This window comes from Podarcis melisellensis (assembly GCF_964234715.1).
Source record: "Podarcis melisellensis genome assembly, chromosome: 15".
Lineage (NCBI taxonomy): Eukaryota > Metazoa > Chordata > Lepidosauria > Squamata > Lacertidae > Podarcis > Podarcis melisellensis.
The window spans coordinates 9,762,974-9,775,499 of NC_138532.1; the positions used below are offsets into that span (position 1 = coordinate 9,762,974).

Sequence of the window (12,526 nt, forward strand, 5' to 3'; positions counted from 1 at the left end):
CTGCTTATGAGGAGGACTTTCTTTCAAAGAGGATGGTGACCAGCAATTCCAAGCTACGGCCCATATGATAAAACACATGTTATGTTCCGTTTATTTGTTGCTTGCTGCAAAAATGCCTCAAAGCAACTTACTATTATAAAAGCATACATAATACAAAATTTAGCAAATATATAAAAATGAATTAAAAAACATTAATTAACTCGAAGCATTCATCTTGCAATAGCATAAAAAGAACAAATCCTACCCCACCCCACAAAAATGGAACACCAATTCAAGCTTGGATATAATCATACCCTGTGACTCAATCAAGCCCCAAATGTTTGGGTGAACAGGAATGCCCTGGTTATTCAAAACTGGTAATGATGGTGGCAGTTTTGGAAGAACATTTCGCAGCCAAGGAGCCACCACCAAAAGGCCCATTCTGATGTTGCCATGTTCTGCAGCTCCATCAGAAAGGGCACATGAAGAAGGGCCTCAGATGATGAACTCAGGGCTTGGCTAGGCTCATGTGGGGAGAAGCAGTCCCTATGGTATTAAGGTCCTTTATTGGTCAAAAGCAGCCCTTTGAATTGAGTCTGGAAATGAACTGGCAGCCAAAGCAGTTGTGCTAGGATCGTTGTTATTTGATCAGTCCTCCTATTGCCAGTCCACAATCTGGCCACTAAATTCTGCACTAGCTGCAGTGTCAGAACTGTCTTCAAAGGCAGCCCCACATATAATAATAATTTATTAATTAATTAATAATATAACACATCAGTAATCTAACCTTGAGGTGAGCAGAACTAGGCTATCCCTGTCCAGAACATGCAAACACCAACACTGTAACAGAAATCATGTTCCCATCATGCCATCAAGTGAAAGAGCATGCTTGGCCAACTCTGGTCCACTCAAATGACTTGTTCATTCTCCTCTTCCACAGGAATATGTCAGGGAATATTTTCTCCAGCATCCAGAGTGGGGTCTTTGATGAGCTGCTGTCTCTAAAAGTTCTGTGAGTATATCCTCTCCTGCATGTTGAAAGAAGGGGCAGGCAGGGAAGAGGCAACTGAGTTTCGTCTTAAGCTAGCCTTTCTCAACCTGTGGGTCCCCAGATGTTGTTGAACTACAACTCCCATCACCCCTAGCTAGCAAGGCCAGAGCTCAGGGATGATGGGAGTTGTAGTCTAACAACATCTGAGGACCCACAGGTTGAGAACCGCTGTTTAAGCAGTCGGTGCTGGGATTGGGTTGAATGTGAGTCATGGCTGGTGCCAGATCATGCTATTTTGCTGTCCTAAGCAGGGTGGGGCTGAGAGGATGAGAGCATCCCCCTTTCCCATGCAAGATGAGGGCGTTCCTCTGAACCTCTTGTGGTTGTCTCAGAAGTCACGGGGACATGCTTTCAGCTTCTGCAAGGAGTGGAGCATGGGAGCCTGAACTCATGTGTTGCCTCCACTGTGGTGGACACCTTTTGAACTGTGTTGCCATAGATGGTTGCTCAGCTTTCCTGTGAAGCAGAATCACCCCTATTGATAGTACAATGGTAAACTGATGGGCGCCTAAACCCATTTTCATAATGGCAATGGAGGCACTAGCTAGGAGAAAGCAGCACATGCCTAAAATGTTGCGAATACAACACAGGGGGAAGAGAATTCTTCATAACCATTTTATTATAATTACTTAAATATTATGCCACTTAGAAGCTGGCTTCTAAGCAGTTTACAAAATATAAAACCTGAAAAACAGAGTAATTGCAACATAAACAACTTACCAGGAGGGCGAGGGACAAGATGGTTCAGCAGCCGAAGTGTGGGCACCACTGGCAGTGCCAATTAGGTGCTAAAACTGGAAGAGCTTCCTTACTTGCCGTTTCTTAGAGCCATTATCAACTCCAAAGTAGGGAAGGGGTGGGAAGAAATCCATTTACGGTAGTTCTCATTTTAATGCATATCTCCACAGTTCATGCTTCGCAGGCTAATACACAAGGCAAAACACAGCTTCCCTTCAAGGTTCACACCTATCGAAATTCTGCGATGCAGTTCGCAACCCTCCCCATCCCCAATGCCCCCAAAAGCATTCATCAAAGAAAAGCGCACACACACATACACAAATTCTGGTTGGACGAGGTTGGAAATCTGAAAGCAGAATACAGTGGTACCTCTGGTTGCGAACAGGATCCGTTCCGGAGCCCCATTTGCAACCTGAAAGGAACGCAACCCATGTCTGTGCACGCACGGGTTGCGATTTGCTGCTTCTGCGCGTGATGTCATTTTGCGCATCTGCGCATGTGCGAGCGGCGAAATCCGGAAGTAACCCTTTCTGGTACTTCCGAGTTGCCGCGGGACACAACCTGAAAAGACGTAACCTGAACCGAATGTAACGAGGTATGACTGTATGCTACCCACCCAGTCTTTGAGGTAGAAGAGCTCACTCCATACAGAGCTCTTTACATAGGCCTCCTCTTCTTGTCTTCTACAACCCCTTTCCCCACACAACAATTCTGCTTAATCCCAGCATGTGGCTCTGTTCCTTCCCTTCCAGTGACTTTGCCACCGAATACCTGACGTGCGACTGCAACATGCGCTGGGTCTCAGCCTGGTCCAAAAACCGCTCCGTCCAGATCTCCGACAAGACGCTGTGCATCTACCCTGGCAGCCTGCATGGGAAGCTGCTACGCAACATCCGGGAAAGCCAGATGCGCTGCGGTGAGGCCCCCGGCTGGACGGGCAGGGTGTGTTTATTTACTAGTGGGACTGGCAGGAACCTGTGCAGGGTGGGAGTGGCCCTGATCCAGCTCGCCAGCCACATCGTCTTGCAGAACACACCGTCCCGCTTTCCTTCCGACCCTGAAAACAGGCAGCATCTTGCCGTAACAGAGCAAGCTCAGTTCATGCTCAGTCCTCGTTGAGGCACTTTGGGCACCCCTCGGCTTCCCTTTCTAAATAGTATTTTTCTTGGAGTCGAGTGTGAATTTCATGCTCTTTATTCAGCTCATAGTAGCAATGAATGAAACTTTCCCCAAAACGTCTAGCTATATATACATTATTTACGCAATGGGCCCCGTGTGATTGGCTAATTGCAGGCTGCTCCTGTAGGCCAATCAGGTTGCGGATTCACCTCCTCCAGAAGCCTGATTGGCTGCTCCTGCAGGCCAATCAGGTCACTGATTCACTTCCACCTGGAGCTGGATTGGGTGGCTCCTGTGGACCAATCAGACGGCTGCATTCTGGATTCTATTGTTCTAGGATTCAGCTCAGTACATAACACTCTCCATAGCTGACAGAAGCAGAGGGAAATTTGCTCAGTCTATGTAATTATAATTGGTTGCCTAAATGAGCTTTCCTTTATGTAAACTTCTGGTTATCACTTTTCCACCTTAAGTGCAAGACATAACTGTGTTAGAGGCACCTGTGTGCAAGTTGGCATTTTTGCATGGCAGGGCCTGGGACCGTCTTGGTCTCAGCACCCTCCCTGCCTACACAACCTGAGTGGGATCTCGCTCTCCCTCCCGCAGAAGGGACCCCAGAGCTGCACACCCACCTGCTCATCCCCTCCTTACGGCAAGTGGTCTTCCAAGGCGATCGCCTCCCTTTCCAGTGCACAGCCAGCTACCTGGACAACAGCACACACATTTTGTGGTACCACAACCGTGCCTTGGTGCGGGGGGATGAACGGAACGGCATCATCCTGGAGGAGAGCCTCATCCACGACTGCACCTTCATCACAAGGTACGGGGGCTTTGCTGCCTTGGGGAAAGGGAGAAAACTTCACATCTGCACCATACAGTTAAAACACATGGCTTCCCCACAAGAATCATGGGAACTGTAGTTTGTGAAGGGTGCTGGGAATTGCAACTCTATTGAGAGGTGAGCTGTAGTTCCCAAAGTTCCTTGGGAAGGATACAGATCAGGACAAATACGCAGTTCAGGGTTTGACAGGTTGCGTGGAAGTCTAATCCCATCCAAGGTTAGACAGGTAACAGGCAAAGAATCAAGAGAGAATATTCTCAATTTCAGCACCTCATTTTTTGGGTATCACTCCCCAGGGCCGGATTTAGGTTTGATGAGGTCCTAAGCTGCTGAAGGTAACGGGTCCTTTTATATGTCCAGCTGTCCTTTGTCAACAACAAATTGTCGCCGTTTTTTGTGTTGAATATATGCTATATGGTAATTTATGGAGCTAATAGGTATCTCAAGCCGTTTGCACATAACAAATAGGAGCCTACACAACACAAAACACTGTTGCTGTATGTAGGTTTTATTTTATTTTTATTTTTATCTTATATTTTGGAAATGTACATCCAGGTTTTTTTCCCTTTAAATTTTTTTGGGGCCCCCAAGAGAGTGGGGCCCTAAGCTATAGCTTGTTTAGCTTATATGTAAATCCGGCACTGGGGAAACCCACTTGCTGCCAACATTGTGATCATTTCTGTGCCAGGTAAATCCTTTTTTCTTTTTTTTTAACCAAATAAAAAATCTCACAAGCTTTTCAGAATATTTTGAATCATAGAACTGTAGTGTTGGAAGGGACCCAATGGCTATCTAACCCAAGTCCCTGCAACAGAGGAATCACAGCTAATCACACTATTTTAACGTGTTGTTGTTCCCAGAAGTGTTTGTCTCTTGCAGCAGACAAAAAACTTCGCCTCTTGCAACAAATACGTTTGCTATGAAAAAGTTTGTCGCTTACAACAAAGCAAAAAGCAACCAAAAGGGTTCCTGAGGCACCTGAGAGACTTGCTAACAAATTTATCATGGCATAAGCTATCATTATCAGATGCAAGGCTTCATGGGCTTGAATCCATGAAAAGCTGTGCCATAATAAATTTGTGAACCTTTAAGAGGGATGGACAAATCTCTCTATTTCAGTTCTTCATGTTTCTAACATTCCCAGTCTTAAATCCAGTTCTCCACATTTCCGCAACTATTTGTGACTTTAAAAAAAATATCCTCGTGGAAATTTGTCAGCATACTAGTGTGAATTTCTCCTAATAAAACATTTTTGTATGTGGTTTTGACTAATTTCAGCAAGCAATACCCCCTAATATCATGCATTTTTGTATGTTATTTTCAATCATATGGTGTATATTAATTTTCATGCATACTTTACCCCAGTATATGCATTTTTTACCGCCGTACTTGACTGGAGAGCTGCATTGAAACATTTGGAGAAGTGCAAGTCTCAAAGGATGGCTGTGTTTTCAGTACACACATTTTTTCAGAAAACACAAATACAGTAGTTTTGCCTTTAAATGCAAACTGAATTGAGTTTCTCTCCCATCCCTACTCTTTAAGGAGCCGCAGTACATTTTGGCTGAATTTATATGCCATTTTTAATTCCTGTATCTTAATATATTTATTTCCATGTGTCAAGCTGCATTGGTTCAGTTCCATATGCTTTGGTTTAATTGCAGACTAAGTTAGACTGTATTCAGACAGCACTTAATTCTGTTTTCCTGTTGTTTTCTCACCTGATAATTTCCACATATTATGTGATCTTTCACATGATATAAAAGCCGTTCCTGGAAATCTAGTGGAATCTAGAAGATGTTTAGCACTCATTTCTGTGTTAATTGTTTCCAGGGGGGGAAAATCAATTTGCAACCTTGTTAACTTGGAAAATTGTGGGAGTTTCGCATTGTAATTTCACATGACTCAATTTGGGGTGGTATCCCAGCATACAGTTCTTCCCTGCCATTTTACAGCAACTTTTGCGTGACATGGCAGCATATTGATGAAAAAGCTAAATTTGGGATGGCATATTGATGAAAAAGCCACAGTTCCAGAATACAACAGGTTCTACAGTGCGAAAGAAACGTTAGAAATTGGGACCAAAAGTAGTGGGAAGTTATTCTCCTGCATTTTAGGGGGTGAAACAATTTTTGCACATTTCTTCAGTGAGGGGTCTTAAAAATATATTTTTCTTTTGAGTGTGAGGAATTCAAATCTGATATCATTTTTGTGATTGGACAACGTGTAGCTTGGTAAGTCTATGTTTTGATGAAAAAGCACAGAAACTGCTTTCAAAAAACCAAAGAATTTTAATTTTACATTCAGAAAATGTCAGGTAATGCTAACAATGCTAAAAGCAAATAATAAAAAATAATATTAATATATAACTGCAAGTACCTGACAATCATTTGTAATGATTTCTGCGTGATTTTACACATGTTTTACTTACCAAACAAGGCTAAATTATATTAATTATACTAAGCCTTTTGAATTCCTAAGTCACGTTACAGCTTCTTAGCACCCCTCATTTTTGGGATTTGAAAGTTGTGAAATCCCTCATACCTGTCTCCTAAAAGCTATCAACCATTCAGTCTCGTATGGTTTCTAAAAGCCCTGTCTGTCCCCAGCGAGCTGATCCTGTCCAACATCCATGTCTCAGCCAGCGGCGATTGGGAGTGCACCATCTCCACTGCTCAGGGCAACGTTAGCAAGAAGGTCGAAATAGTTGTTCTGGAGACGTCAGCCTCATACTGCCCAGCCGAGCGCGTCACCAACAACCGTGGAGACTTCAGGTAGGAGAGTCTATGGGGATCTGGACCAGAGAGGGCCTTGGACTGGCAGGGCCTGAGTTAAGACTTAAGCGAGCCAGGCTGATATGTGCCGGGCCCGGTTTCATGAGATCGTGTGTAAGGAACACCAACTTCCATTGCTGTTGTTTTTAAGTCAGGTTTCTAGACTTCATGACTGCATGATGGACGAAAGAAGGGATGCGCTAAATCAAATGTGGAAAACTGGTATCTCATCTGGTGTGTTTGCATGGTGGCCGAGGCAACTGCCAGGGCTGATGTAGTCCAAAGTACCATTTCAGTGGATAATTTTTTTAACTCTATATAATGAGCCCTGTTTTAGGAAACTTTCGAAAGAAGAATGAAAGTTGTGGCTGAATGACAAACAGACTTACTATTATGATCCCAACCTCTGAAATACCAGTCTGGTTCCTAGCAGTATTGCCATTACTTAGAAGCTAGAACCTCGCCCTTCTGTAATGTGCAAGGGGTACTATGGCAGGGTGATTTCCTAGGCTGCAAGCTGTTGTTCTTGTTGTTTAGTCGTTTAGTCGTGTCCGACTCTTTGTGACCCCGTGGACCAGAGCACGCCAGGCACTCCTGTCTTCCACTGCCTCCTGCAGTTTGGTCAAACTCATGCTGGTAGCTTCGAGAACACTGTCCAACCATCTTGTCCTCTGTCGTCCCCTTCTCCTTGCACCCGCCATCTTTCCCAACATCAGGGTCTTTTCCAGGGAGTCTTCTCTTCTCATGAGGTGACCAAAGTATTGGAGCCTCAGCTTCAGGATCTGTCCTTCCAGTGAGCACCCAGGGCTGATTTCCTTAAGAAGGCTGCAAGCAGGAACTGCTTAAATTAATATTGTTGGGCTTTCTCTCGTCCGCCCTCTCCTGTCTTCCTGGTGGAGTTGCAAGGAAAGCCAGCGTAACAAAAAAATAATAATAGGATAACTTTAAAAAGTCTTTGTTTCTTGCTTGATGCATTGGACTTGCTGGGGAAAGTGGGGGGGGGTCATTGCTTTGTTTATTTCTTGCTGTGCCGACCACATCAGAAAAGAGCTGGGAATCCCTTCCGCAGAAGTGCAAGAAGCTGCCTTATAAGAGTCAGGCCATTCGCCTATCTATCTCAGTATTGTCTACACAGACTGGCAGAAGCTCTCAAGGGTTTCTGGCAGGAAGCTCTCCCATTCCTGCCTGGGGATAGTGGGGGTTGTATCTGGGACGGTCTGCATTCAAGGCAGCTGGTCTGCCGCTTAGCTGCAGCTTTCCCCTACCCATTCCAGTGCTTGCCAGGTGGGCTTCCACAGATGTGCTGGCTGTTGGCAAGGATGGGAGAATTCCAGTGGCGTAGCATGGGGGGTGCAGGGGGGCCGGCCGCACCGGGCACAACATCTGGGGGTTAGGGTTAGGGGGCGCAAATCCACGGGTTAGGGAGCGCAAATCCACGGGTTAGGGGGTGCAAATTACTTGCCTTGCCCCGGGTGCTGACAACCCACGCTACGCCACTGGAGAATTCATTTGCTCTTTGCCATCCCTGCTGCCTCTTGGCCCCGTAGGGTCCCATGTCTCCAGCTCCCTTTGAGCGGGAGGGTTCGGCTAGGGGGCAGGCAGCCCTGGGATGTCTGATCCCTGCTCTCCCAGAGCCCCTCTTGCACAGAGGAGAGGGGAGGGAGGGGATGGGCTTGGGGATCTCTCTGGCAACCGGGATCTGGGAATGATTAAGGGTCCGTTGCGAGGGAGGCTGTCCGAGAGAGGCCCGGCTCTGGCAGCGCAGACAGGCTCCAGAAGCAGAGGTGTTGGAATTTCTCTGGCAAGAGAAAAAAGGCTTATGGAGCCCGCTGTAACCTTGGCAGGGTCTTGATGGAATATAAATTACTGCGCAGTCAATGTGGCTTAAATTAACAGCGGGCCTGTCTTCTCTCCCTCCAAACCCCCCCCCCATCCCGGCCCCTTCCGCCTCCGCACTCTGCATGAGCAGGATATGGCCTGGGGTTAGAGGCAAGGAAGAGCAGCACCCAAAACCCCTGATCCTTCCAGTGTGTGACACAAATGCAACACCCTAGGAAAGCACAGAAGAGCTTTGCGGCACCGCAGGCATTTGGAAGGGGTGGGGGAGAGCAGAAGGATTCCTATCCCATGGGAAAACTTGGAAAGAGACTAATTAAATCCCAGAATGGATGAGAAATGGTTTAGATGTCCTCATTGTTTGGTCCTCTATTGCCTGGGACTAAAAAAGAGCTTAAAGGACCAAAGCAGATGAGATGACCTGAGATTGCATCCCCTGCCCAGAAATATTGGAGAAGTCCAGCATGGAGCAGAAATTCCCTCAATTTGCACGTTCTTCGGACGGATGTAAATCACGCAAGCCATTATGAGCAGTATTCGCCATTGGAGTATTTTTTTTTCCAGTCTGGAAAAAATGGCATTTTTTTTTCACATTTATCTTCTGTTGACGTTCATTGAAATCAATTACATCACTTTTAGCCACTGCAGATAATGAGGTGAAGATGTTTTAGCGGAAGCTGAACCGTAGTGGAAGGCAAACAGAGCTGATTGCAACAAACAGAGGATGAGATACAAGCCTCTGCCTCTTTCCATTCCTGCTCCTGCCTCTGATATTTCCTAATCAAATGTAGCTAATGGGAGGAGATAGAGACCACGGTGATGGTGGAGAATAGCATAAACATTTTTGCAGCCCGCACCTTACATTTAAAGCACACATCAAGCACACTGCTTCCCCCTAAAAAAAATCCTGGGAACAGTAGTTTGCTAAGGGTGCTGGAACTACAGTTCCCATGGTTCTTCAGGAGAAGTCACACACTTCAAGGTTTTGGTGTGTACACAGCCTAGGGTTCTCTTGGGTAGAGCTTGCTTTCAACCGCATATGCCAGTTATGTTCTGGGACAATAGGCTGTGAGAACCAAAGGAGGAACTGGGTTTGTTTTTGCAGAGGCAGCCCAAGGGGTGTGCTGTATCAGGTCTGCGTCTGGTGTGTGTGTGTGTGTGTGTGTGTGTGTGGATGGAGCCATGTGACAGCCTAATGCCTTCATCCAGCTGTTCCCGCCGGCATGGGAGGGAGAAGGCATAGGAAGAGTTTTGCAAGCCAGATGTTGAAGCAGCTGGACCAAGGAGAGAGTTCCAGGGAGGCAAATAAATTACTCCATAAAACATTTGGCATCAGACATTTTTTCTTCTCTGTTTCAAACCCTGTGGCACAGCATGAAAGTCACCCCCCTCCCATCATGGGGCCTCATCCTGTTTAGAGGCACAATCCCTTATCCCTTTCCCTGTTCTCCCAACCCCACCCTCTCATTCAGTTGCAGGCAGCGGGGGTCTCCTTCCTTGATGCTCACTGGCTTGCAATGCAACCATTCTTCCCTTCGTTTACTCTGTGTGATATTTATCAGGGAGCAGCCTGACCAGTATTTTTATTCCAAATGCGGACGAGGAGAGGCAGGAAGGAGAATCCCTGCCATAGGAAGCTGTCTTATATCAAGTTGGAGTCAGACTATTGGTCCAACTGGCTCAGTACTGGCTACACTGACTGGCAGTAGCTCTCCAGGGGTTTCCCGCAGCTAAACCTGGAGATGCCAGAGACTTAATCTGGGGCCTTCTGCATATAGCATAGCTATAGCCCTCTCTTAAAGGGCAAGGGGGAGATATATGTGGGAGATTCAGGGCAATTGCACAGAACTTTCCTGTGCAATTGTTGATGATGATGGGGGTGGTGGTAATAATAATGATAATAAGTCACTTTTTCACAAAGGTAAACAGAAGATGTCTTACAGAAACAAACATCACAACCAAGTATAAATGCAAGAGTAGAAACAACCTTAAACACTCCATGGTAATATTTATAAAAGAGGAGATCCAACTCAAGGCACCCCCTGAAAGAAAGAAAGAAAGAAAGAAAGAAAGAAAGAAAGAAAGAAAGAAAGAAAGAAAAGAGTGAAAGGTCAAAAGCTTGGGCAAAATAATTGTTTTTTGCCTGGCACCTAAAAGCAGATAGTGATGGCACCTGCCGTGCCTCCCTAGGGAGATCATTCCCCACCAGGGCGCCACCACCGAGGAGACCCTTCCTTGTGTGGCCATTGCACCTCCCTTGCTGCTTGTGCGTGTGAGTTTTGTGTAGCACCTACAGGTTGACTTTCTCAACGAATAGGGCATCCCATATTAATTTCCCCATTTAATCTGGATTTGCTGTTTCACATGGAAAATCCGGTACAGAAAAAAGCCAGTGGAAATGGTAAATATGGTTCAGAAGGGTAGCAGTTAATATGGGGTGGCATATTGATGAAGAAGACCTCACGGAGCTGTGGGCAAAAGCATTCCTGTATGAGCAGCACAGAATCCACAACTACCTGGCTGTGTGGAAAGGTCCTCAGACTGTGGACGGGGGAACCATACAGTTGAGCACATCTCCCATAAAGAGCTAACAGCCACCAACCATCTTTCACATGGAAAGGTAATGTGGAGGGGGAGAAGGATCTGTAGCTCGCTCTCTTATCTCCACCCACCCCATATGTTGAATTATTATTTTAAAATTCAGGGGAGCATCCAAACAGAGTGGCGCAGCCATAAGAGGACTGAACTTCTCATAGGCATCTGGTTGGCTAGTGAAAAGGACTAGTTGGGCCTTTGGTCAAATCCAGCAGGGTGCCCTCCAGATGTTCTGGCAGTCCGCTCACATCAGCTCCGGCCGGCATTGCCAATGGTCAGGGATAACAGGAGTTGCAGCCTAGCGACGCCTGGAGAACATCAGGTTGGAAAGGGCTTTCCTGAACCCATCGGTACCCAGCTAATCCCCTGTGACCTCCACCCTCCTGGTCTCCCAACCATCAAGGCACACCCTTCCCCATCCCTGCTGCCGTCTCATGCTCCCTTCAACTCCTCCTGCGCAATCTCCTCCTGCCTCCTCTCCAAACAAGTCGCCCGATGGGCCTCCCATTACAGAAGCACTCCCTCCAAATGGCCACCTTGTCAGTTTGCATTTCTTGGTACAGAAAGTCTGATGTGTAGAGGTCTTTCCTATTCTAATTAGTTCAAGAGGGTTCTGGAAGCTTATCTGCGTGAAAGAAACAAGCAGAAGGTTCATGATGTTTGGGTTATTCCTTCAGAGAAGCTGAGTACAGCTAGCTTAAACCGGTTCTGTTATCTCTTTCTGTCAAGATCATGCTGACTATAATAGTAAGGCTAGAAGGAGCCTGGGTTTCACTTTCTGTTTCTATCTCTTTTCCTTCTGGTGTGGGGTTCTGTAGATAGGATGCTTAGCGTTAAGGTTTATACTTATTACAGTGGTACCTCTGGATGCGAATGGGATCCGTTCCAGAGCCCCGTTCGCATCCTGAAGCGAATGCGTGCGCGGGTCACGATTAGCCGCCTCTGTGCATGCACGTGACATCATTTTGAGCGTCTGCACATGCGCGAGGGGCGAAACCCTGAAATAACATGCTCTGTTACTTCTGGGTCGCCATGGAGCGCAACCTGAAAATGCTTAACCTGAAGCTACTTCAACCCGAGGTATGACTGTATAAGTTAAATTAAGTCTGCTGCAACTGGATTTCTTACGGACAGGGCCAGTCTTGAATGTATTGGATTTGGGACCATTATGCTCATTTGCCTTCAGTAGCACTAAAGCTCTGCTGGATGAAATGCAATTGCCTCTGGTCTATTTTTTTGGAATTCTGCAATGTGTTTAAGTTTTTTACTCTGCTAACGATACGTTGGAGTTCTGCTCTGGATCATATTGAGTAGAATTCATGACATGCCTCTCTCCTCCCTGCCCGCAGGTGGCCACGCACTTTGGCTGGCATCACCGCCTACCAGTCATGTCTGCAGTACCCCTTCGCCTCTGGGAACGGGGGGCCTGGCTTGGAGAAGCAAGCGTGGAGGCGCTGTGACCGCACAGGCCGCTGGGAGGAAGGGGACTATTCCCACTGCTTGTACACCAACGATATCACTCGTGTCCTCTACACCTTTGTGCTGGTGGGTTGCTCCTCGGGGTGCCCCTGTCATTGCCAGGGGCTTGCCTTG

General features: G+C 46.5%; 1 protein-coding gene across 1 annotated transcript in view; it reads left to right on the forward strand.

Moving 5' to 3' along the window:
* The window catches only part of ADGRA2 (adhesion G protein-coupled receptor A2), a 107,666-nt gene that overhangs the window by 82,462 nt on the left and 12,678 nt on the right, over window positions 1–12,526 (forward strand). Inside the window, exons 5-9 of the mRNA XM_081890851.1 lie at window positions 920–991; window positions 2,521–2,684; window positions 3,494–3,707; window positions 6,338–6,502; window positions 12,283–12,478. Coding sequence (XP_081746977.1) covers window positions 920–991; window positions 2,521–2,684; window positions 3,494–3,707; window positions 6,338–6,502; window positions 12,283–12,478 — 811 coding nt within the window. The remainder of the gene's footprint in view (window positions 1–919; window positions 992–2,520; window positions 2,685–3,493; window positions 3,708–6,337; window positions 6,503–12,282; window positions 12,479–12,526) is intronic.